The sequence below is a fragment of the Molothrus ater genome, chromosome 24 (genome assembly GCF_012460135.2).
Source record: "Molothrus ater isolate BHLD 08-10-18 breed brown headed cowbird chromosome 24, BPBGC_Mater_1.1, whole genome shotgun sequence".
NCBI lineage: Eukaryota > Metazoa > Chordata > Aves > Passeriformes > Icteridae > Molothrus > Molothrus ater.
Genome location: NC_050501.2, coordinates 124,302 through 150,562, shown reverse-complemented (window position 1 = coordinate 150,562; position 26,261 = coordinate 124,302). Strand labels below are relative to the sequence as shown.

Sequence of the window (26,261 nt, the reverse complement as noted above, 5' to 3'; positions counted from 1 at the left end):
CGCTGTACACCTACCCAGCACCCAGGTAGCCCCCTTGACCTGGCTGGGGGTCCCATGGGACTGCGATGTTCCCTGGGTTCTGTGCACCCTGGAGTGCTGGACTGGGGACGGGGGGAGCTAAAATGCCGCGCGCGACAGGATGAGGTTGGGCTGAGCCCGCAGCCGGGCCCCGAATTTGCCATTTTTTGCCTTAGAACCTCAGCGAGGCCGCCTTGCCCTTTAAGAGGTCTCCCACTTCCAGTCGAATGGGGGCGCTGCTCCCCCCACCGCAGTCCTCCGCCGTCCCGGCATGCACTGCGCCCCCCAACCCTCCCCCCTCCCCCCCCCCCCCCCCCCCCGCGCTTTCCCCCCTATTTCCCGCCATTGTGCCTGGGTGCGCGCGGTGCCGCGTGACCGGGCGGGGGGAGCGCGAGGCGGCGGGCCCGGGCCATAGAGACGCGCGGCCGAGGGGGTGGGGTGGAGATGGTGGGATAGAGCGTCCCCCCGCCCTGCCGGCGGCCGCCCCGAGTCCGCCAGGGCCGCCCCGAGCCCGCCGGGCCCGGACAAAGCGCCGCCGCCTCCCGCCCCGCCCCGCCCCGCCTGCAGCCCCGCCGCGGAGCCATGTCGGCTAGCAGCCTTCTGGAGCAGGTAGGAGTCCCCCCGCCGATACCGGGACGCCCCTGCTGGGCGAGGCCGCAGCTCTGGGCCTAATGGGTTGCGCCCCGGGCCGGGCGGCGGCTGCGGCCTCACTCCTCTCCCGTCGCATGGCCGCGCTCCATTGTGATGCGGCGGGGTCGGGCCTGTCCCCGCAGGGCTCGACCCTGCCGGGCCGGATCTCTCCCCTCCCCGGGCCGGGTCTGTCCCTGCCGGGCCTTGGCTTCCCCCGCTCTGACGGGTCTGTTTACCCACCCCAGATCTGTCCTCCCCTCTCTTGGCCGGGTCTGTTTACCCTCCCCAGCTCTGTTCTCCCCTCACTGGGCCGGGTCTGTATCCTCACCCGAGCCGGGTCTGTTCCTCTGACTCACCGCTTTCCCATTTTCTTTCCCCACGTCGCTGCTGGCGCGCCAGAGACCCAAGGGCCAAGGCAACAAAGGTGAGATCCCGGGGGGCCGGGCGGGCCTAGTTGGGAGAGGGAGGATCCCTCTGCCGGGAGGGAAATAAACCCCGCGACCAGGCCTGGCTGCTGGGCTGGGGATAGTTTGCAGGTGATGCCTGTGCGGTGGGAAAGTGTCTGTGTGCCGTGGGCTGAGCGTGGTGTGTTAGAATTGGCAGAAGTTTATTATATTCTAGGGTTTGGCTTTAAATGCTTTAAGCCCGTAATAATGGGAGCTTATTGCCTTGGTCTTTCTAACTTTACACATCTCTTCTCAGTGCAAAACGGCTCTGTGCACCAGAAAGATGGGTTGAATGATGATGACTTTGAGCCCTACCTGAGTCCCCAGGCTCGCCCGGTGAGTACCTGTTGCAGGCGGGAGGACGAAGAGCAGCAAGGTTTCCTGCTGCTCCAGTGGAGGGAAGTTTGGCCTCCTTTATGTTTCCCATCTCTACTGATTGCATTTCGATGTTTGCCAGCTGCCTTAACTAATATTCTATCCTATATCTGCATTTCTGCTGGTAGAGAACATTGACTGCCCTTAGATTGTGGTGGGTGAGGTAGGAAGGTTTTTAGCAACTTTTTGAGAACTTCCTGGAGTTGGTGTCCAGCTCTTTTTTTTCAACGTGACTGTCTCAAAGTTACCATTTCTGCTCTTTCAGTTTTAGTGTTGTGACTGTGTTGGTTTCTGGTTCTTTACACCAGAGAAATGTGCTGAGTTGGGTTGTGAAGTTGCTGCACAGCAGGCTACTGCACCTTTCAGAGGATCAGATCAACCTTCTTACCTCAACACCAAGTCAACTGATGATGCCTATCAGGGGGATTTCTCTGTTTTACACAAAAAAACCCCAAACCCAGAGCCCACATGTGATACAAATGTTGAGACTTTCTGAGAAGTTGAGCCAGACAGTTTTGGAGCTTTGTGACCAGATCCCGGAAGTCAAACTTGCAGCTACTTTTCCTCTTCACTTTCTCTTCGAGTAACACCACTGTTAACTGGTGTTTGTTTTCTGTAATGAGCTGCAGGGGAGTGACACAGAACAGATGGAGTTCAGCTGATTAGATGTACAAGTGAGTACATAGATAAACATCTGTAATAGCACTGGAGCAGACAGGTTGTTCTCTTGCCTTCTCTTTCCAGTTGTGATCAGTAAATATAAGCTGTTCTGGTTTCCCCTTGCTGTATTTTTGCATATTTTTATTTTTCAGTACATTATTTTTCTCATGTAAATGTGATGCATGTTTTATTGGAACACATGAACAGGTTACTGTCTCAGTTAAATTTTCAGCAAGTATTTTCCTAGTTTGTGCCAAAGATCTGAGGATAAGTATTCTTTGTCTGTCAGCTGTTCATAATCTTCAGAATTCAGCCTGTCCATCAAGACAACTCACTGCATTCAACCCCCTGAAAAGTTACAAGCCTAAATTCAGCCTTCATAGGGTGAGAGAACGTTATTGCTTTCTCAAGTCTTGAATAAAAGCAGTTGCTTTCCTAGTAGCTGTCGTTTAATGCTGGTTTTTTCCTTTCTCAGCTATCAACATCCCTAATTCCCAGCTTCTTTCTGAATATGGATGTTTTTCATACAAACTGCAGTTTTATTTAATTTCCCAAAGACAAAAAGGGTTACTATAATTTTGAAGCAACACAGTATTTTATTCTCCTTTACATGTTTTGATGAAATATTTCTGGATCTTTAGTTTCTTTCAGTGTGTCTCAGGCTGGTAAAAATTCATTTTAAAAATAAGGAAGTGGTTGTATGTGCCCCAGGAGGCAGAAACTGAGCCAGGCAAGGTGAAACCACCAAGTTAACTTGGAGTAGAACCTTTGAGTGAGTCTTTTCCTTGTTGTGCTGTGTAGAATCCAAAACCTCCAGAGCTCGGTCTGGAGGGAGGCAAAAATACATAGGTATCCAGGGGTACACCTCTTTGGTGGAGATGGGAAAGGGAGTTAGAGAAACTGCTCTGAATAATTGAAGTAAATGAGTTTTGGAGTTGATTCCTGAGCTCTCCACACACCCGTGAGGTAACCATGTTGTAAAGTTTCACTGCTCCTTATTTTCCCCACCTGCTCTTTCAGGTATGACTGTTACTTTTCAGTTCCCAGGAGGTTACTTTGTATTTTAAAGCTCAGATACACAGTAAATGATTTTTTAACCTTTTAAAATCCAAAGGCTCAACAGCAAGGCTCACTAAGAGCCTTGGTCTGAGGTGAAGAGGAACGGTGAATTTGAGGAAATAACTGTGCGAAGAGTCTTAGTCATGGAGAGAATGAGTAGCTGGTGTTTTATTTGCATGGTAATCAGCAAGTGTGTCAGTTGTGTGAGGGCAGAGGAACAGAGTGAGGTGCTGTGTTTGATAACAAAGCAGTGTTGAAGACGTTCAGGTGGAGGACAGCAGTGACTGTGTCCCAAATCTGCTCTGAGCTGCCTGTGCTCAACTCTTGAACTACTCTGCTCTCTTACTACCTGTATGCAGGTGCTTAGTATTCTACAGGTCATAGCTTAATATGCCCTGTGTTAGATATGTCAAAGTTGGACATAATTGACCAGTGGGAAAATATTTTGAGCTGGCAAGAAGAAAGATTTTTTTTTTTTTTTTTTTTAAATCTGACAGTGATGTGCTTTGAGTCGTCTTGTGGAGAGAGGCTCTGCCTCAGGATTAGGGATGGGCTGGCATGTTCCTGTTTCTTTAAAGCTGAGTTCAGGAGAGAAAATATTACTCTTATCATTGAGGCAATAAAATTATGAAGTGCTTTTAGTGGCTCAAAATAGTAATAGGAAGTTTAAGTTTCATTTGTCTTACAAGTTAGTGTCAGTGTTGGTGCTTTTGGACATACTGAGTCCAGGGTTTAGCAGGACTGAGTTCCTCAGTTAGTAAAGCCCTGGATGAGAGTGAGTTTTTTTACTAATTTGCTTTTGGGAGACGTTTGTGAAATCAAAGGTTGAACAGAGCATCTCTTGAGTTTTCAGGCAGTACTACAGAAATTTTGTCTCTGAACACATGGTGTTAAATAATTCCTATTAATTTCTGTAAAGTTGGGGGTTGGTTAGCCCCAAACCTGTTGCTCTCCTGTAAGTGGAAGGTAGTGGCAAACCAGCTATTTCTGGAGAGTGCCACAGCCATCTTGAGAGACTCCCTGGATTTCAGCATGACATAAAATCCTCTGGGAGCTGTGCTTCGCACGTGAGTACGTGATTCAACAAAAAATGGAGCAGAGCCTGCTGCAAGCCAAGCTTTTAGCTGGGAACTGAATGCACCTTTGATCTCGTCTGTACTGGGCTGGTGTCTTAGGGGCTGGGCAGGCGAGGCTGCTGCTCACAGGTTCAAATTACTCAGGATGATGCCCATTAGCAGGACTGAAACCACTCCCCAGAGGGGACCTGGGTTTGAATGGGAAATGACAGATGTTTTTCATGTAAGCAAATCTTGGGGATGTCTGAGACTTCCCTAATTGTCAAATTAGGCATTTGTTTTTTGTAACCTAAAGGCTACTTGGATGTTAAAAGGGAGATCAAGTCATGGAGGCGGTGGGTTTTTTTTCCTCTCTGGATTTGAAACCTGCTTGTGCTGATGCTGTCACTGTGCTGCAAAAGGCTTCTGTTGATTACTTCCCATTTTCAGGTAATTTTCAGTGTGTACCCACAGCACTGGAGGAGTTTGTGTTTTGAGGAATAGGCCTTAAATCCCTGTTTGTTTGCAATTGCTTGGAATATTGTGAAGTGTGGAACTTTAAATTGTAGGAATAAAGCTGTTTTCATGGCTAGTAAGTTTAAGGAAAGCAATCAGGGACACTTGTGATTTTCACTGTGTGTTTCTTCTGGATCCTTTTCTTTCTTATTCCCCTTCTCTCTGCATTCTTTCCCCAGATCCTCCCTGGAACTCCCTAATACGGGTTAAGTATGTTACACAAGCAGGAAAAATCCTTGTTGGAGGTAGCTACTAGCAGAAGATGATATTTGGGTGCAAGATACTGGATTTATAGCCTGAGCAGGAGCTTCGGGGATTCCCAGTGTCCAGTGTATGTCAGGAACACCACACACTCCCCTCTTGGCATGAGAAGCTTTGTCTTTAACCTTTCTTAGCCTTTGTCTTTAACCTTTCTGGCAATGGAACAGATTTTAGAGCCCTTCTAACAAAGGAGGTGTTCAAGGCTGGGCCTATTTATCTGCCCAGTCCTAAAGTAGGAAGGAGTAGGGCATGGGGAAGTCTAAGGTGCCTTTACTAAGGTCCCTTAAAATTGGTTCAACTCCTAACAATTCAGTGCTTATGTTTTTGTGGTTTTCTTTCAGAATAATGCATACACTGCAATGTCTGATTCCTACTTACCAAGCTACTTCAGTCCCTCCATTGGATTCTCCTACTCTTTAGGCGAAGCTGCCTGGTCCACAGGGGGAGACCCCCCCATGCCCTACCTGACCTCATATGGACAGCTAAGCAATGGGGAGCCTCACTTCCTTCCCGATGCCATGTTCGGGCAGCCAGGGGCCCTTGGCAGCACTCCATTCCTTGGGCAGCACGGCTTTAACTTCTTTCCAAGTGGGATTGACTTTTCAGCTTGGGGGAATAACAATTCTCAGGGACAATCCACTCAAAGCTCTGGCTATAGCAGCAACTATGCCTATGCTCCCAGCTCACTGGGAGGGGCCATGATTGATGGGCAGTCAGCCTTTGCCAATGAGACCCTCAACAAGGCTCCTGGCATGAACACTATTGACCAGGGCATGGCAGCCCTCAAGCTGGGCAGCACGGACGTGGCGAGCAGTGTCCCGAAAGTCATCGGCTCAGCCGTGGGGAGTGGATCTATCACCAGTAACATTGTGACATCCAACAGTTTGCCTCCGGCAACGATTACACCACCAAAGCCGACCTCATGGGCTGACATTGCCAGCAAACCTGCCAAGCAGCAGCCCAAGCTGAAGGCCAAGAATGGCATTGCAGGGCCAAGTCTTCCGCCACCTCCCATAAAACATAACATGGATATCGGAACTTGGGATAACAAAGGGCCAGTGGCAAAAGCCCCGTCACAGACCTTGGTCCAGAATCTCGCTCAGCAGCCACCACAGGTGTCTCCACAGCCCCTGGGCCAACAGATCAGTAGTAGCCCACCGGTTACCCAGACTCCGGGTGGGCAGCAGCCACAGGCACTGCCACCGCCAGCCCCACTGCCTGTGCCACCGGCACAGCCTACCCGCTGGGTCGCCCCTCGGAACCGTGGCAACGGCTTCGGCCAGAATGGAGTGGATGGTAACGGAGTGGGACAGGCTCAGGCCAGTTCTGGTTCTCCTTCTGAGCCACACCCAGTCTTGGAGAAGTTGAGATCTGTTAACAACTATAACCCCAAGGATTTTGACTGGAACCCAAAGCATGGGCGGGTTTTCATCATTAAGAGTTACTCTGAGGACGATATCCACCGTTCCATTAAATACAATATCTGGTGCAGTACGGAGCATGGCAACAAGAGACTGGATGCAGCCTATCGCTCCATGAATGGGAAGGGCCCCGTATACTTACTGTTCAGTGTCAACGGTAGTGGTCACTTCTGCGGCGTAGCAGAAATGAAATCTGCTGTGGACTATAACACCTGTGCAGGTGTGTGGTCCCAGGACAAATGGAAGGGACGTTTTGATGTCAGGTGGATTTTTGTGAAAGACGTTCCCAACAGCCAGCTGCGACACATCCGCCTAGAGAACAACGAGAATAAACCAGTGACCAACTCCAGGGACACTCAGGAGGTGCCTCTGGAAAAGGCTAAGCAGGTGTTGAAAATTATTGCCACCTACAAGCACACCACCTCCATCTTTGATGACTTCTCACACTATGAGAAACGCCAAGAGGAGGAGGAAAATGTTAAAAAGGTAACATGTTTGTGTGTCTTGTCTGAGTTCTGCAGGGCAAGAGGTGGTGGGCGCTGCCTTGCACTGGACAAACTCTGGGGTGTGGACTTGCGGATATTAGCCTGCCTTTTGGCTATCTGCCTCCTCATACCTGGAACCCACACTCAAATAGTAGCCTGACTTTGTGGGGAAGTGTGTCTAGAGAAGCCACCAAGGTGATTGGAGGGATTGAGCACCTCTCCTGTGAGGAAAGACTAAGAGAATTTGGATTGTTATGCCAGGAGAAGAGAAGGCTTTGGGGTGACCTAATTGTGACCTTCTAGTGCCTGATGGAAGCTCAGGAAAGATGAAGTGAGACTATTTACGAGGGCCTGCAGAGACAGGACAAGGGGGAATGGCTTTAAATTGAGAGAATATATTTTGATTGGATATTAGAAGAAAATTGTTCCCTGTGAGGGTGGTGAGGCCCTGGCACAGGTTGCCTAGAGAACCCGTGGCTGCCCCATCCCTGGAAGTGTCCAAGGCCAGGTTGGTTGGGGCTTGGAGCTGCCTGGTCTAGCAGAGGGTGTCCCTGCCCATGAGTTAGAATTAGATGATCTTCAACATCTCTTCCAATCAAAACTGTTCCATGATTCTATGAAATAGGTGCCAGCACTTGGCAGAGTGGGGTGAGAAGCCTTGCCCAGGCCCCGCCTGCGATTGACTGTGTGTTGGTAATGCTGAATCTCAGCTTTTGCCGAGTGTTGTGATGTAAACAAAATGTATTTCTGTGCCATTATCAGCTCCTGGATCAGAGCAGTTTGAAGCTGGAGACCAGCAAGGCATTTGGGAAGTTGTTAGAAACCAGAGCTGGGTCTTAGAATGGCTGCTAATCCACCCCCTGGCCACAGTGGGGTCAGCATGACAGATGTCTCCCTCCACTTGTAAAACCTCCAGGAACAGCAGTTCTGTCCCTCCCCAGGCAATCTATCCCTCTCCTTAATTATCCTTCCTGTAAGGAGGCTTTGTCTAATGCCCAACCTAAATCTCCCTCACTGCGATTGAAGTCCATGCCTGCTTGTCCTGTGGACATGGTCGCTGTGTTCCTCCTTGCTCTCTTTGGGGCCATGGTGGGCTGTCACCTGCATGTTGCTGCCAGCAGTGTGGTACATGAGCTGAGCTCCCAACTTGCCTTGCAGCTGCTCTCAAATCTTCCTGTCATCATCTACTCCTTAACGATGCATTAATTGAAAATCCTGCCCGAAATTCAGGAACCAGTGGGCTTTGAATCTTACTTGGGTTCAGCTGTAAAGTCACCTGGGGCTGCCCTTTCCCTCAATGTGGATTTGGCTTATGTTTGATCAAAACGATAATTATAAAAATTAGCATTAGCACAGCTGGCTGGGAGTTTGCCAAGTTTCCTGATGATCTCTTCAGTTTGAGCAATGGGGAATTTTCTCCCCAAGACTTGAAGAACAGAATCAGGAGCTGCAGCTGCTCACTGTGACAGTGAATGCAGTTTAAAATTTTTTATCTATATTTTACATGGAGCATCGTATAAATTGTAATAATTAAGCACAAATGTGGTTACTTGCAGTGCTTAGTGAAAGTCTGTAAGGGAGGCATAATAAATGGCAAGGTGTAAAGGTGTAAACTGGTGGTTTGTGAGGACCTGATTGTTTTGTGTGATTTCACCTCCTAGAATTGTTTCACTTGTTGTCCAGCCTCTATCTTCCCTGTGAGGGTGGGGAGACTCTGGCACAGGTTGGCCCAGAGAAGCTGTGGCTGCCCCATCTGTGGAAGTGTTCAAGACCAGGTTGGATGGAGTTGCCTGGTCTAGTGGAAGGTGTGCCTGCCCACAGCAAGGGGTGGAGCCAGGATCATCTGTAAGGTACTTTCCAACCTAAATCCTTATGGGATTCTGTGAAACCCTCCAGACCTGACTTCAGGGAGCAACAGTTAGCATTGTTAAAGAGTCAGACCTTGGCACAGTGGGAGAATGCAGGGGAAGGGGGAAAATGCTCCTTAAGGACAGGTTAGGGATGGATGGATGAATGAAAAGACTTAATACTAGGTATGGGTAAGCAGAAGGAGGAGGAAAAGAGAGAAGGCTTTGGGAAAAGCAGACAGAATGATGGGCTCTTCTGGAAGGCTGCTGCATTTGCTGTGTAAAGTCTGAAAATAAGGAATAAGGCTTAGCAGTTTTCTTAAAGCTCTAAACTATCTTTGTTCATCTTCTCAGTTGCATTTTGAAGTCTCCTCCCCTTGCTTGCTTCTTGAGACGTGCTGGTGTGGAGAGTCGAAAGCAGCAGCGATAGTCTGAGTGCCAGTGCTGCCTTTCTGAACCATGTTCTAGTTGATGCAGCAGTAGTTGATTAGGAAAGCACTCTTTCTCTGCAAAGGAACTTAGTTATAGGTCTTTGGAATTCACAGAGGAGAAGGGAGCTGTGTAAACACAGTTGGTGTTTGCTCTTTGCTATTTACTCATCCTGTGTTTCATGCTCAGGCCTGTGTAACATCCCGCACTGAGGAGGTGACTCTCTGGGCCTTGGTCATTCTTACAGCAACAGTTTCACCTCTCAGTCATTCACTGACACAGCCTGCAATGTGTTTAAGGTTTCTGTAACTTCTCTTTCATGGTTTCATTGAGGAATAGTTATTTTTGGTGGAGGAGGGTTTTCTTTTTTCTTGGAGTGATTCCTACCATGGGACTAGAGGTGCCAAAAAGCCCAAACCATGCTCTGTCTGCTTGAAGCATCTCAAGTAATCACCTGAATTTAAAAAATATATGAGGAACCAAAACTGATGTACTGGAAAGTTAAAACCCTGGTCTGGCAGTATCTCCCTGCCTGCTTTTTGTGCTGGGGAAATTCCATTGCTCCCAGCTCTTTTATTTCTCCTACAGTGTGAGATGTTGATGCTCTGCAGTTGGATTCTTCGAAGCTTACATGTTTCAAGGTTTGGCTTGCTTCAAACTTATCCTGAGCTGCAGTTGTTTCAATCAGCTGCAGCTTGCCCAACTCTTTGTCTCATTTGCAGTTTGATTGTGGCTTGCTGCCTGAGCAGATGGATGATCACTTGTGAAAGTCTGGATACTCTTGATTATTCTTTTATACTTCTCATTGTTAGTCATTTCTTCAGAATCCCCTAAAGCAGGTCCAAGAAATTATATGAAAAATGTATCGTGTTTATGCTGTTTCCATTGTCCAGTGAAGGGAGAGGGGTGGGTAGTTAGTTTAGTGTTGAAAACACTGAAATAATCCTTTCTTTTCCTGTTGTCTGTGCCCATCCTGTTCCTCTAAAGCTAATCCCCATTCCTTTTCCATGTGTTGCTTTGTTCTACTAATCCATTTTTTAAAAGGTTTGAATATTCTCCTGACCTACAATGGTGGAGCCAACTCGCAGTGCAATCCTGTCCAGAGCAGTCTTGAAACCCAGAATAGCTGCTTTTATGGTAGAGCTTGTCACTGACTTCTTCCACGTAAGAATTATTTTATCTTTGCTTTAAACAATCAAAACAACAACACAATCCCTGCCCCGTGGTCATGCACTTGGATTTCTAGGAATGCTGCGTTGACCTTGTAGTAAAGGTCTCCCATAATGATCTGCTTGGTGTGAAAGGTTGACAGCTTGTGTTTTGTGGAAATGCAATCAGTGGAAAACTCCAGGGGAAGTTTATTTGGATTCTTTCTGCCCGCCCATGCTTGAGATATTTGGCTACTCACAGGTTCCAGGGATTTTAGGAAGGCTATCATGAAAAGCAGTGCTGTGTAGAGTGTTTAGCGGTCAGATTTGCAGCTGAGAAGAGACACTGTCCACTGGGACTTCGAGTGTTGAGTCAAGCTGAGCTGTGCAGAACGGGGAGAGCTTTGGTGGGGTTTGTCATGATGAGGATCAGCCTCAAAGCACAGAGGTCGGATTGGCCAGATTGGATCTGTTATTTCTGGAATTGTGCTGCTTTGTGCCTCAGCCGATGCTGTCTGTTGGTTAAGGGAGTATTAATACTGGCAAGTGTCACTGCCTCCTTGGAACATGTGATTTAAGGGAAAACTGAGGGGTGTTGTATGAGCCTGTTTGAAATGGGCAAGCTATTTTACAGTCACTGGAATACATGAATGCTTTCTGATGGATTTTACAAAGCTCTTTTTTACTTCTTCCCAATTTGTAATTTCAGAGGGGAGGAGGGAGAATATTCCCTATAGGGTGGACCAGCACTCTTTTCTCCTGCTGTTAGAGTTGTCCTGGAGAATGCTGCATTTGCTTTGGCTTTACTATGTTCCACAGGACAGTATTTCTGACTTGAAGATTCAATTCCTGGATATTCCATATCAAGGCAAAGCCAACTGTACTCTGTGGCAGCAAGGGAGCACTCCTTCCACTCACACAGTTCCTTTCATTTGGTGATCCCAGGGCTATTTGCTGTTTTCTGCTCCAGATTGTGGCCGTAGTGAAATTAATTGATTGATACGCCAAGACAGAATTTCTGCTATGCTGTTCAGCAATGCATATGGTTTCAGTTTATGTCCAGGCTGTTTAAATCCTGTAGGTCTGTGTCCATGCTTGTATATTTGCCCAGGAGTGGAGGAAACAAACCATCCTGCTTATTCCAGTGGCTTGGCACTGGCTGTTTGTAAGGAATATTTTGTGCTTACGATATTTTTAAGCCAGCCCTTAACAGCACTCACAGATTTTTGCTCATGTTCTACCTATGTCTAAAGAAAGGAGAAAACTGGAGGGAAGACTTAAATCTGTCTGATGCTCTAATCTGTGTTTTCTGCTGTGAGGCAGGGAGCTGTGTTTCCTCATCCCCTGAGCTGTGTTTACCCCATCCCAAACAGGAGCAGCTGGGGCTAGGAGCCCTTTCACTGCAATTGAAGTGGAATCAGAGCAGTGGAAGGGCAAACCACTTGCACTGGCCTTGTAGTCCTGTCTCTCACTACTAGTGTTGTGTTAGAAGTCTTTAAAATGATATTTTAATGTAATGTTAATATTATAAAATAGTATTTAAAGTTGACTTGTTGATGTTAGTTTAAGGGCCTGTTGAGATGTACTGTTTAAATTTTTCAATTGTTTTATCCCTGTCCATGGCAGAGGATTGGAACTAGAAGATTTATAAGGTCCTTTCCAACCCAGGCCATTCTAGGGTTCAAGGACGGGGATTGGTGTTGGGCCAGACAGAGTGCAGGCCATCTGCTGTGGGGTTTCTCACCTCTTAGAGATATGGCCTCAACCATGGGGAGTTTATTCCACACCCTGTTCTTGTGAACTTGTTCCCAACCTACTTCTTGCCCTCTCGGTGTGGGCAAAGCTTCATGTCCCCCCACTCCAGATTATCTTGGCTGCATGATTTCAGCTCTGAGCTGTAGAATACCCTGAACTAACTAACTTATAAATATGTTAATTGAATTGATTATGAACATATGAATGACTTCAAATTAATGTTTTAAAACTTACAAAAACCTTTTTTTTCCCTTCAGCAGATGAATTAAGATGGAGGAATGACCTTAAACTGAAATAGGATAGATTCAGATTAGATATTGAGGAGAAATTAATTTCTGTAAGGGTGTTGAGGTCCTGGCAGGGGTTGCCCAGAGAAGCTGTGGCTCCCCCTGGATCCCTGGAAGCGTCCGAGGCCAGGCTGGACAGGGCTTGGAGCTGGCTGGTCTAGTGGAAGGTGTTCCTGTCCATGGCAGGGAGTGGAATGGGATGGGCTTTCAGGTCCCTTCCAACCCAAACCAGCCTGTGGTTTTGTGATAAATTGTGCGTGTATGGCTGGCAAATTCCCTAGAAGCACTGTGGAGGGCTTGGAATGCAGAAGGGAGTGTGTAAGCTGTCAGCAGCAGGGGTTGCTTTGGTTTTCTTCCTCTTATTTTTTCCTCCAAGAGTTCTGGATAACTTGCTGGCACCTTGGTTAAGAGCAACTTACACAGGTATGTGTTCCAGGTTATTTTATTAACATCTGCTTCCCCAGAAAAAGTTCTAATCTTCCAAGCAAGACTCTTTGCTGTCTGTTTCGTTCAGTGAAACCCCAGCGCGTGGTCTGGTTCAGTTCCCTGGGTTTTTCCCTAATGCAGAAGTACAGTGGGTCACAAGACATTGCTTGAAAGCCGATTGGGATCCCAAGAAAACCGTTGAAGCGCATTGTTCTGTGAGCAGTTGATCAAGAACAGCTCCATGCACAGTGTTCCTTCCTTGTTCTTATTGAAACTGTAATTCTGCACCAGCTTTTTGCCTGAAAGAAACTGTTTCCTTTTTTTCTGTTTCAGGTTCATGAAGCTCCTTGTTTTGTGTTGTGGTCACTCTCGCTACAATTAGTCCTCTCATTTTCCTGCATGTTCTGGTTTGTACCTGGTAGTAATTGTGCTGTCTTACGGCTTTGTGAGTTAATAATTAGTTCCTTAGTGGTACAAACCACTGGAGGCTTGTCAGCCAGAGCAGTGCCAGCACAGCAGTTCCTAGGGAAGTCCCTGTTAAACAAGAATGGTCATTGCCCAAATTGATGGCTAGGTTAGAAGTTATTCGTAGCTCCTTCAGTGACTAGTCCCCAGTATGAGCCTTTTTAATTGACATATAAGTCATATAACAGTGTGTTTGAGTAGTTAATAATGAACCATTTGGGGTTTGTGCAAGAACTTGGAAATTTCTGGTTCTGTATAATTAGATTTTTTTTTCTTAGAATTACAATGCTGAGCTGCTTTTTTGTGTGGTTAACTGCAGAGCTATTGTGATGTAATCCCAGTTTGGAAGATTTGGATAAAATCTACCTAAAAGGCTTGTATTTTGTTTCTAATCTTGGGGGGAAAGGAAACCACACTCTTTGGTTTCCTTCTTTGTATCTATGCACAGTGAGGAAGGGCTCTGCTCTCTCCATCTCAGCTCTGTTATTTGTGGTACCGTCTGTAAAATACCTTCAGAGAATTTCCAAATTCCAAATCATCATTGCAAAATAAAGTTAATCGAGAAGTCTTGATCATCAGTCTTTTGGCTGTTTCAGCCTGATTTGGAGTTCAGCTGATTCCAGAGCCATGTTCTTGATACACTTAAAGGAGGGGAAAAAAAAGGTGAAATACAAAACTGTTCCAGTGAATGTGGCTTTATGTTCCCTTTCAAGTGGCTGTAAAATGACGGGACATGCTATAGGGAGTGTTGGTTCTTCTACCTGAGCTTGTGAATTCGCTCTTCCTGGCTCACAGAAGCAGGCAAATAGATCTCCTCTTGTCCCCTCACAATACAGAATATTGTGGTGTCTTTTTCTTAGCACCTTTTCTTAGCGGTGATAGCATGAAGTGTCTCTGCTGTCTTGGGATGGAGGTGGTGTTTAAGCCTCAAATACCAGGACAGCTGCAGTCGGTCAGATCCAAGTCTGTGTAAGTGTGTCTCCTGTGGCTGCAGGAGCTGCATGTCTGCTGGGCACAGAGGGAGACATTGCTTGGGTATCCCTGCTCTTTCCACTTAAAGTCCTGTGTCCAGCTGGCAATAACAGTTGAGAGCAAACACCTGTGAGGACAGTACAGGCACATATTCATCTCTGAAGGTTTTCTTTCCCTTGAACAATATGTTGGCTTTGGAATTTACATTATCCCGAGGATGTATCTTTGTCTTTCTCAAATAATGACTTTTCTGTCCATGATCTCAATGAACTCCTTGAGCATCCACAGGATCTACAGTGCTTCAGCTAATTTATGTGTTGTGTGGGGAAATGTGTCCTTTTGATTTGCTTTGAGTTTACCTCATGATTCTCCCTTTTTCTTGTGTGAGAAAAGATGGTGAGCAATTATTTCACTCTCTTCTGTGCCTACTCTGCCTTTCCAGTCATCTGTCTTCCAGGCCAGAGAGTTAAAGCACAGATGCAGATGGAAATGCAGATGGAAATGCTTCTGTCCCTTGCTCATCCCTGGTTTTCTGTGACACTTTTTCAGTTCTGCTTCATGCCTGTGGAGGTGGAGATGAGCAAAGCTACACTCTGCTCAGGATAAATCCTGTCTGGGTTTGTATAACATTTGTTCAGGGTGACATTTGCTTTTCTTCAGGTTAGTCAGTTTTCTGGCATTACAGATCATGTTTCTGATGGTTAATGGTCAGTTTGGAACCTGTATTCTTAGGATTAGGGCAGGGATTTTATGCATGTGTATTGTTTAATTTTTCTCAACCAGGTAGACCAAGTGTACCTGTAAAGTTCCGCAGCTTTTTCTCACAAAGTTGTCCACTTAGTCAACTGCTGTTTTTATTACTCTGAATAGCTTAATATCATCAGTAAACTTGGTCAGTCCTCTTTCTAGATGTTTTATGAGTATGTGGAGCCACAAATTCCACTGAAGCTCTGTGGGTTTTCTGTCCTTGACATTACACCTGCATGGTGTGACAGAGGGCACTGCCAAGGCTTTAACTCTAAAGCAGTGAAGATTTTGAAACATTAAAGTGGAGTTCCTTCCTTTTCTGAAGAGTTTTGTGGCACTTGTGGTAAGACTTCTTGCCTGAGCGATCACTTAAGGTAACCAAAGTAATGAAATGCATTTCCCTTGTAGTGATGGGGAAGAATAAAAATCTCCCTGGTTGTTGAAGACCTGGAGAGTTTTCTTTCTTCCTAATGACTGGAAAGGACTTGTGTTATTTTTTTTGTGCTCCAAAGTCAGCCAGTCTAGTTCCAGGCTGTGTTGTGAGCCAAGCTGTCCTTCCATGGAATGCCACTGGGAATCCTCCCAGCTTGCTCTGTCTCCTTTGCTCTAAATACTCATGCATGTTCTCAGCTTTTCACCATTCTGTTTCCTGCCCCTTGGGACAAGAGTTCCTATGTGAAAGTAATTAGAAATGTTTATGGGAATTGGGCTGCTTTATTCAGGCAATTAAATGTGATGTTTAAGAGGAGGTTTGTTCTTTGCAATTGATTGAATCCGTTTTAAAAGGTGCCTGGAAATATTGTGGGAACAGCAGTGTGCCTGAGGATATCCAATAGCACAGACCACCTTGTGTAAACCCTCCTGTAGAGGAAAAGCCTTGGCTGTCTTCATGCCCTTCTTGTACCAGGCTGGCTGTTCTGACATGGAAATTAGGGGTCCAAGGCCATGTCTCTTCTTGGCTCCTGCTTGTTCACTGATATGAGTTTTTTCTGTTTAGAGTTGTGTGGATATATGGGTTTGCTGTGTTGGATTTTGATCTGTAGAACAAAAGGCCTGTCCTGCTATGACAAAGAATCACTTTTATTTGCCTCATTTCCTGTCTTCCTTGGTGGTGAGCCCCATTAAGTGAATGGGAAGTAGGATGAAGGTGTCAGGCTATAAGCAGATCACTACATGATTTTTATCCCCTTTTCTAGACAAGGATGTAGCTTTTTTTGGTAACCCTGATGGCTTTCTAATGCTGACAACTGGAAAAATCATGTTTGGTTTGAAAGTACTGGGACTTGAGACTGCTTGTGGAGCATAATATACAAGTGATACATCATCCATCATTTGTGCTGTGTCTTCCTTGAGCAGATCCTGCTGGGAGGGCCATGGGCTGCAGTAAGTCATGATTTCTGAGGCAGTGATCTAAGATGTCTGCCTTGGAGACACGGGCACATGGAAGTCCTGCTGGATTGTTTGGCTGGGATTGCATCGAACAGCGAAGTGCAGCATCACAGGCTGAGCGGGGCTGTTGAGGTGCTTGATGTGTGTGTGTGTGTCGGTGTGTACCAAGGCCAGAGTTTGATTACAGGCTCTCCAGGGGTTGGTCATGGGCCACAAGGCTGCCAGAGCTCCAGAAGCATTTGGACAATGCTCTCTAACATGGGGTGGGATTGATGCTGTGTCCTGTTCAGGGCCAGGAGCTGGACTTGATGATCCTTGTGGGTCCAACTCAGGATTTTCTGATTGGGTGTCTTAGCATTTTGGGGAATGGTACTGGGAGTTCCATTGCTCCAATGAAGGAATTGCCTGCTGTTTCCTCTATGGGCAGGCACTGGGTGAGTGATGCCTTTTGCTTGGAGGACTTTCTCAGGTAAAACTGAGACTGTGCCTGGCCTGGCCTGCCCAAGGCAGGCCTGCAGCTCAGGCAGGTCCCAACAAACTAGAGTTTGTAAGCTGCACAGCTGGGAGCTGTGCCCTGGCTTCTTCTCCAGGTCCTCCTTTGGCTTAGTCTGGCTATTTCCCTATCTGTGGTGTGGCAATAAAATCTTTACCTTTGCTGGGAGTGTTGATGCTGGACCTTGGTTGTCAATCAAGGTCAGAGCCTCTGAATAGGTGGGCAATGTTGTCTCTCACTGTCATTTTGTCAGGTGCAAACATTTGATCCTTTTGTTGTTGGCTCCCCTGCAGTGTGAATATATAAGGTGATCTCATATTGCTCAGTTGCTGTTATCAGGACCTGGCTTGTGGCATGGCTGCAGCCCCTGGGGACAGTAGTGACAGGACTGAAGTTGCTTTGAGTGGTGTGATCAGAGAGAGCTCCTGTTTGCACACTTGCCTTGTGTGAGCTTTGTGTCAGCACAGGATTTGAGCCGTGGCACAAATCAGCCATTTCCATAACATGCTGCTCTTGCTCTTCCTGAGGGGTTTGATGGATGGGGATGAGTCTGAGCAGGTGTCTTTCTTGTTTCTTCCCATATGGATCAATAAGATATGACCCAAGTTTAATGAAAGTGCAGCCAAAGGGCATAAAACACTTCCTGATGGAATCCCTTTGCTTTCCAGAGATCATATCCCAGAGCAAAGCCTAGTCTGCGTGCGCAGATGCTGCTTTGTCTTCCGGGGCTGTTGTGTAGCTGGGTGGGCTGTGACACTTACACTGTTAATAGCCTGTGGATTTGGACAAGGATGAGCCAGGAAGGACAAACGTTTGCAATGTGGTTGAGCTTTGCTGTGTATTCTGGTAGATTTGGCTGGTGGTTGAATGATCACTGTAATGCTCCTGAGGACAAGATGTCTTGAATCTCTCTGCTCTACTCAGATGACACCTTACATGCAGTGCTGCATCCAGCTCTGGGGATTCCAGCATCAGAAGGATGTGGAGCTGCTTGAGAAAGTCCAGACTAGGCCACAAAGATGCTCCGAGAGCTGGAGCCAGGCTGGGAGAGCTGCAGGTGTTCACTTGGAGATGAGAAGGCTCCAGGGGGACTTTAGAGGCCCTTCTAATGCCCAAAGAGGCTCCAAGACAGCTGAAGAGGGACTTTGGACAAGGAATGGAGGGACAGAACACAGGGAATGGCTTCTCACTGCCAGGTGGGATATTGGGAAGGGATTGTTCCCTGGGAGTGTGGTGAGGCTCTGGCACAGGGTGCTTAGAGAAACTGTGGCTGCCCCATCCCCAGAATTGTATAAGGCCAGGTTGGACAGGGCCTGGAAGAACCTGGTCTAGTGGAAAGTGTGCCTGCCCATGGCAAGATGAGATTTCAGCTCTCTTCTAGCCCAAACCAGTTAGGTTCTGTGGTTTTGGATCAGGGATCCACCTCCTTTCATATTCAGCCACCTTTCCTCCATTCCCCTCTGGCTTGCTCCTTGAGGCAGGCTCTTGACTGAAGGGGAATGGGGACCTTTTGGGGACCCCATCCCCCAGTCCTGGTTTACAGCAGGTCTGAAGTGAAGATGTTCACTTTGGCCCCCTCTCTAGCTTGGTGACATGGGGGGACATCTGCTCTAGGCTCTGTTCTGACACATCGGTATTTAAGGGGAGGATTTTCCCTGGGGTTGGCTCCTTATTAGCTGCATGCAGGCCTTGGGAGCAGCATCATCTTCTCAGCAGGAAGAGGTGATTGATTGGAGTCCAGCTGCTCAGCTAACACGGTGATGTGTACAGCAGGAACCTTGGCCACTGTCCCAGCCCAGGACACTGGCCCTGGAGATGCACAGGGCATGATTGAACATGGCAGCCAGCTTATCCCATGTCTGCATTTGGGAAGTGGTTACATTAGCTCAGGCAGTTGCAGTTGCTTCCAAAGGGATGTGTGACATTGCCATCTGTCCCTGTGTAACATAACATGCTAGCTGCTGAACCAGGAACAGGGCTTGGCACCTTGCTTTGGATTTGTGGCTCTCCCTGCAGTGCTTCTTGTGCTCTGTGTTCAGGCCTGGCTCTGCTTCCCAACCTAGCAGTTGGATTTTGCTGTGCTGTTGTGGTGTTTTGGCAATGAAAGCACCTGCAACCGACTTGGGCAGAATTACAGGAAAAGGGGAATTTAATTGACTTACTTGCGTAACTGTTCTTGATGAGAACATGTGCCTTCGTCTGATCCCTGTCCCCAGAAGACAGCAGAGGATCATGCTGGCCTTGCTCTGCATCCTACAGAGGAATGGGAAGTAAAGCCTCTTTGCGTCTGTGGCTGAGGCTAAAGCCAGTGGTGTTCTAAGCTGGAGACCAGACCTCTGTTTTTGGGAAGGTTTCTAAGGATAGATGGCTGCACATGCTGTTGTCCCAGGATTGAAGCTGTTTGGGGATGGGCTCTCCCTGGATTCAGCAGTGGCAAAGGATGGGGTTTCCTGTAGCAGCCTGTGTGCTTGTGGCAGCGGTTACGTGAGCTGCCAAGATGGGAAGGTGCCCCCCATCAGCAGGTTAGCATGGGACCGTGGGAAGAAGGCAGGGGACTCTGTTGCTGCCCTTATTTCAGGTGATACGACTCCAGGCAGAGAGGGACATGCAGGGAAACATCCTCAGCTGAACCAAAGTACTAGGTTCAGAGCCCTGACAGCATCTCCTCTCTGAGTGAAGAGGGAAAACCTGCTGTACCTGTGGGTACCTGCTGCAGGTACGGCTTTGCTGTGGAAGTGGGATGGACTTGGCACCTCTTGGACTAGATAGGTGGTGATGGGCTCACTCCACAGGAGCTGGAGCCCTGCAGTGCATGTCATGCCTAAACTACAGGGACCTGACTGTCTTCAGGGAAGAGGCAGAGCCAGGGAGAAGCATCGGCTCAGGGCCCTCTGGCTGCTGACAGGTTTCATTTTTGAGGTGGTGTCTTATGATCTGGGAATGACACTTCAAACACCTCATAACCCTTTGAGGAAGCCTGGACCCGCTTCTGTGAGAGCTTCTCCATTAAACCCAAACAGAACTCTGAAGAGATGGGCATGGAGTGCTGAGAACAGCAAAGTGGGTGGCAGCCTTTGGTGTCTAGGGGTATTTGGTGCTGTGCTGCCTCTATGTTCTGGTGCAAGTGTTTGGACAGGGTGTTTCTACAGTGCTGGAGGAAAACCCAGGGTGATAGCAGTCAGTGGGAAATTCCTGTGAAGTTCTTGTTTTTCCAGTGAGATACCATCAAGTTGTGACAGGGGTATTGGAGAGATTTTCTGCTGGGGGGCTGGGACTGTTTCAGTCCCTGCAGATCAAGGCTGATGTCAATGCTCCCTGGGTTTGAGCTCCAGCCTACTTTGATGCCTACGTGGGAGTTCAGGTGGCGTTTTTTCATAGAATCATGGAATGGTTTGGGTTGGAAGGGAACTTAAAGACCATCTCATTCCAATGCAGATATACCTTCTTCTAGACCAGGCTGCTCCAAGCCCTGTCCAACCTGACCTTGGACACTTAAAAGCATGAGGCAGCCACAGCTTCTCTGGGCACCCTGTGCCAGGGTCTCACCACCCTCACAGGGAAGAATTTCTTCCCAAGATCTCACCTAACCCTTCCCTCAGGCGGTGGGAAGCCATTCCTCCTTGCCCTGTCCCTCCAGGCTCTTGTCCAAAGTTCCTCTCTAGCTCTCTTGGAGCCCCATGAGGCACCAGAAAGGGCCTCAGAGGTCTCCCTGGATGAACACCCCCAGCCTATCTCCAGAGCAGAGGGGCTCCAGTCCTCAGAGTGTTTCTGTGGTCTCCTCTGGAGTTCCTCCAGCAGTTCCACATCCTTCTGATGTTGGAATCCCCAGAGCTGGATGCAGCTCTGCAGGTGGTGAATCACCTGAGATAAAAAAAGGAGAATAAGGAGCTGTTTGACCTCAGCGTCACATCTCTGCAGTGACTGGATGCAGTAGCAGCACTTCTTTTGACAAGAACAATGCTCTTTTCCTGGCTTTGCTGGGACAGGGTCCATGGGAGAACCATGTCTTGGAATGCCGATGTGTAACAGTGGTGAATAAAACTGCTCTCAGTTAATATGATCTCTCTTACTTTTTTTGCAGGAACGCCAAGGCCGTGTCAAGTAAAAGGCCATTCCTCCAGCACAGATTGCTGCAGAGATTGCATCCCAGCTGTCTTTCAGAGAGAGAAAGGAGCAAGAGTATCCCAGAAAGAATTAGGACTTTTTTTTCTTAATTCCTTTGACTTCAAAAAGACTTTTACAAACTTCCAATTAAAAAAAAAAGTATTGGAATATCACAAGACATAGGACTAAAAAAACCAAAAACAACTACAAAAAAATCCCTTCTAGGTAGCGTAGAGGTAAAACCTGTCCCATTTCTTTTGGCTTTGGTTGTGATTTCAGAGCATACACTTTGTTTTTGTCTTTTTACTATGGTTTTTGGATTTTCAAGTCCATAACTGGCATATGCCTTTTTTTTTTTGTCTAATTTTTAAATCTCATTGTTCCTCCTCTTTCCACCCTGTTGGGCCTCCTTCCCTGGTTTTGATATTTGCACTTGGAGCACTGAATTATAGCATCCACCATGCAAAGTGGAGTAACTTTATTTTTTTTTTCTTTCCCCGGACCAGAAGAGGAGGAATTCTGTGAGGAAGTTGGGGTTTTGACCTAAGAAGAATTGAACAGAAAATTGTCCAAGAGGTTATGTCTTAAAGGTGGTTCATTTTTCTCTGACCCTTTGTTACTCAAAAGTCAAGTACTAGGAGTCCTAAGAAATGTTCTGTTCTTGTGCATTATATAGATTTAAAGATTAGGTCTGGATGAATTTGATTTTTTGAAAGCTGAGAACAATGGTAAAAACTTGTCTTGTTTACAGGAAAATGAATTTTGGACAATAAAAAGCCCAAAACAAACAAACCAAGGAAGAAATATTGTAAAATGTGTAGTGACTATGTTTCAGTTTCTTGTTAAGCCAATGAGGACTGGGTGTTGCCTTTCTTTTCACCATTAATCACTTCTCATTAATAAATGTGAGATCTTGTTGAGCATCACCTGTTGTCTCCTGCTCCCTTCCCCTTGCTGTCAGCCCCTCAACTATTGGAAAAATACCTTAAAAAAAGGAGTGGAGAGGTGTTTTCTCCTTGAGTTTGAAGTAGAGTGCTCTTACTGTGGCATCCCCAGCAAAATCCTGGGGCTGTTCAAGCCCTTTGGGATTGTTGTGGCTCTATAGTGTCACCTGCCTCTGGATGTGAGGGGCAGTGCCCACCTGGCCTTGCTCCCAGGATTCCTTCCCATGTCATGGGTAAGTTGGGGACGATCCAAGCTCCTTCCAGGAGTGGGAAATGCAGATGCCTCACAGCCCAAATCATCTTCCCTGGGAAAAACACATTGTGAAGAAAATAATAAAAAACCTCCCCTTCCCTCTTCCTCTTCTGTCATCATGGACCCTGCTGCTCAATTTTGGTGGACTCCACCTCTGTCCAGCAGCCTGTTGCTCCAGGAGGTGACCAACTAACCAGTCTGACAAGCACTGCTGTGGAACAATGTCAGGTGTCCTGGGGGCATGGCCAGTGTCAGGGCCCCCAAGTGCCAGCAGACTTGCTGAAGTAACTTGGTAAGTGAGTGAGTGATGGAATAAGACCATACTGGCTGCCTTTCCCTCCCTTAGAACCGGGGAATGAGCTATGAGGGAGCCCAGGTTAGGAGGTGATACAGAGATGGTAATTTGGGGGAGCCGAATGTCACTGGGAGAGAGTGAAGATGCAGTGGAGGAGAAGGTAGACTAAATGAGTGGTTAGGTGGGGGTCCTCCCAAAGGAGGTTTACAGCCCTTTGGGAGCTGTAAACCCCAAAATTGCCTGGAAGTTTTGGGGGTGTTTGTGCAAAAAATACAAAAAACCATACCATTCTTATCTTTTACGAATATAAAAAAAATGACTCTTGGTAAAATTTATTTCAAAATAGAACCTTGTATCTACTGTACTATATACAAGATAGTGGAGTATTAGAAATTCTAAATACAGATATATAGGGCTTAAAAAAGCAAATACAACTTTTATGTACATAAAATAAAAAATAAAGGGCTTGAAAATGGAAGAAAATATCTCTCTGATGGCACTAGAAATATATCGAACTATTCAGAGTTTTTCTCTCAGCATAAGACAGTCAGGTCTTGGATGGGACTGAAATTGCTGCTGCAAACCAATGTTAAGTACCAGTGGGAATGTCTACAAAGGGACACAATTTTCCATGGGAAAAAAAAGTTATTTCCCCGGGGTCTGGGGATCAGATTAAAGGTGGCCTTTGGGACACTAAGAACTTGCAGGGTCCTAGTTGCTGGCAGATTTACTTACGGAGAAATCCAGCAAAGTTTGCCAACTTCTACCTTGGCACGTCACGGTCTGCCATTCAGAGGGGTTGCGAAGCGAGGCCATTTTCCATGGGAAAAAGAAGTCATTTCCCCAGGGTCTGGGTAGCAGATGAAAGGTGGCCTTTGGGGCTCTAAGGACTTGCAGGGTCCTCGTTGCTGACAGCTTTAGTTTTGGAGAAATCCTGCAAAGTTTGCCAATTTCTAGCATGGCCCTGCCATGTCAGGGCAAGTGGCCCCAAATTGAGGCCATATTGAAAAAAGAAGTCAATTCCAGAGGGTCTGGGTATCACTTGAAAGCTGGCCATGGGGCTGCAAAAGACTTTAAGGGTCCTAGTTGCTGGCAGCTTTAGTTTTGGAGAAATACAGCAAAGTTTGCCAAGTTTGAGCTTATCACCGCACTTTCGCCTAGGGTGAGTGGCCGAAAACAGAGGCCATTTTCCATGGGAAAACAAAGTCATTTCCCCATGGTCTGCGGATCAGTTTATCATTGCCCTTTGGGGCTCTAAGGACTTGCAGGGTCCTAGTTGCTGGCAGCTTTAGTTTTGGATAAATCCAGCAAAGTTTGCTAATTTCACAATTGGCACAACCCTGTCAGTCAGGGTGAGTGGCCGCAAACGGAGGCCATTTTCCCTGGGAAAAAGAAGTCCTTTCCCCAGGTTCTGGGTATCAGTTCAAAGGTGGCCATTGGGCTGCTAAGGATTTGCAGGGTCCTAGTTACTGGCAGGTTTAGTTTTGGAAAAATCCAGCAAAGTTTGCCAATTTTGAGCTTGACATCGCTGTGTCGGCCAAGGCGAGTGACCCCAAATGAAGTCCACTTTCCATGGGAAAAAGATGTCATTTCCCTAGGGTCTGGCGGTCAGTTGAAATGCGGCCATTGGGGTTCAAACGCCTTGCAGGGTCCTACTTGCTGGGAGATTTAGTTCTTGACAAAGAACAAAGTCTGCCAATTTCGATCTTGGCACCACCCTGTCGGCCAGGGTGAGTGTCTGCAAACGGATGCCATTTTCCATGGGAAAAAGAAGAAATTTCCCCACAGTTTGGGTATCAGATGAAAGTTGGCCTTTAGGGCTCTAAGGACTTGCAGGATCTTTGTTGCTGGCAGCTTTAGTTGTGGAGAAAGCCAGCAAAGTATTCCAATTTCTCGCTTGGCACATCTCATTCTACCAGGGGGAGTGGCTGCAAATGGAGGCTGTATTCAATGGGAAAATTATATCATTTCCCCAGAGTCTGGGTATCAGATAAAAGGTGGTTTTCGGGGCGCTTAGTATTGGAGAAGTCTTACTTTCTCGCGGTTTTAGTTTTGGAGAAATCTAGCAAAATTTGGAAATTTCTTGCATGGCACATCACAGTCTACCAGGGTGAGGGTTTGAAAAGGTAGGCCCTTTTCCATGGGAAAAAGAAGTAATTTCCCCAGGGTCTGCGTATCAGTTGAAAGGTGACTTTTAGGGCTCTATGGACTTGCAGGGTCCTTGTAACTGGCAGATTTAGTTCTGGAGAAATCCAGCAAAGCTTGCCAACTGCTAACCTGGCACCTCCCTGTTGGCCAGAGCAAGTGGCCTCAAACGGAGGCCATTTTCTGTGTCGAAAAGAAGTCCTTTCCTCAGGGTCTGGGTATCAATTGAAAGGTCACTTTTGCGGCCCTACAGCTTTGCAGGGTCCTAGTAACTGGCCAGTTAAGTTTTGGAGAAATCCAACAAGGTTTGCGCATTTCTACCTGGGCACCGCCCTGTTGGCAAGGATTGAGTTGCTCCAAACAGAGTCCATTTTCCATGGGTAAAAGTAGTCCTCTCCCCAGGGTTTTGGTATCAGATGAATGGTGGCCTTGGGGCTCTCAGGAAGTGCAGGGTCCTACCTGGTGGCAGCTTTAGTTTTGGAGAAATCCAGCAAAGTGTGCCCTTTTCTAGCTTGGCACTGCCTTGTCGGGCAGGGCCTGTGGCTGCAAACCGAGCCCTCTTTCCGTAGGAATAGGAAGTCATTTACCACTGTCCGAATTTCAGATGAAAGGTGGTCTTTGAGGCTCTGCAACCTTGCAGGGCCCAGTTGCTGGCTTCTTTAGTTTTGGAGAAATCCAGCAAAGTTTGCCAATTTTGCCCTTTGTAGCACCCTGACGGAAGGGGCGGGTGGCCGCAAACAGAGGCATTTTTCCGTGTGGAAAAGAAGTCATTTCCTCAGGGTCTGGGTATCAGTTGAAAGGTGATTTTTCGGGCGCTAAGACTTTGCAGGGTCCTAGTTACTGGCAGATTTAGTTTGGGCGAAATCCAACAAGGTTGCCATTTCTACCTCGGCACCGCCCTGTTGGCAAGGATTGAGTTAATTCAAACAGAGTCCATTTTCCATGGAAGAAAAGAAGTCCTCTCCCCAGGGTTCTGGTATCAGATAGAATGGTGGCCTTGGGTCTCTAAGGACATGCAGGGTCCTAGTAGCTGGCGGCTTTAGCTTTGGAGAAATCCATCAAAGTGTGCCCAATTCTTTCTTGGGTCCGCACTCTCGGCCAGAGCGGGATGCTGCTGATTGAGGCCATTTTCTGTGGGATAAAAAAATCCTTTCCCCAGGGCCTGGTATCACTTGGTAGTTGACTTTTTGGGCTCAAAATCTTGCGGGGTCCTAGTTGCTGGCTGCTTTAGTTTTGGAGAAATACAGCAAACTTTGCGCATTTCTTACCTGATACTGCCCTGTCGGCCAGAGTGAGTGGCCTCAAATGCAGGCCATTTTCCACGTGGAAAGCAGTCCTTTCCTCACAGTTCAGGTATCAGTTGAAAGCTGCATTTTAGAACTATAAAACCTTTCAGGGTCCTAGTTGCTAGAAGCTTTAGTTTGGGAGAAATCCAGCAAGGTTTTCCTGTTTGGAGCATGGCACATCCCAGTTGGACAGGGTGAGTGGCTGCAAAGGGAGGCAATTTTCCATGAGAAAAAAGGAGTCATTTCCATAGAGTCTGGGTATCAGATGAAAGGTGGCCTTGGGGTCTAAGTACGTGCAGGGTCCTAGTTGTTGGAAGCTTTAGTTTTGGAGAAATCCAACAAGGTTTGCC

The 26,261-nt window shown here is 47.1% G+C and overlaps 1 protein-coding gene across 1 annotated transcript; it reads left to right on the top strand.

Moving 5' to 3' along the window:
* The first annotated feature begins 340 nt into the window (after positions 1-340).
* Positions 341-21,914, top strand: YTHDF2 (YTH N6-methyladenosine RNA binding protein F2). The gene is made up of 5 exons (XM_036397129.2): positions 341-627; positions 1,048-1,072; positions 1,351-1,430; positions 5,362-6,927; positions 20,966-21,914. Exons 1-5 carry the CDS (start codon positions 601-603, stop codon positions 20,987-20,989), a joined length of 1,722 nt encoding a protein of 573 aa, XP_036253022.1. The 5' UTR covers positions 341-600; the 3' UTR covers positions 20,990-21,914.
* Positions 21,915-26,261: the final 4,347 nt, after the last annotated feature.

Excerpts from the sequence above, each read along its gene's own strand:
- YTHDF2 (XM_036397129.2), top strand. The coding sequence starts at position 601 with ATGTCGGCTAGCAGCCTTCTGGAGCAG. Across the intron at positions 1,431-5,361 it reads TGAGTCCCCAGGCTCGCCCG|AATAATGCATACACTGCAAT; the intron begins GTGAGTACCTGT and ends GTTTTCTTTCAG. Across the intron at positions 6,928-20,965 it reads AGGAGGAAAATGTTAAAAAG|GAACGCCAAGGCCGTGTCAA; the intron begins GTAACATGTTTG and ends CTTTTTTTGCAG.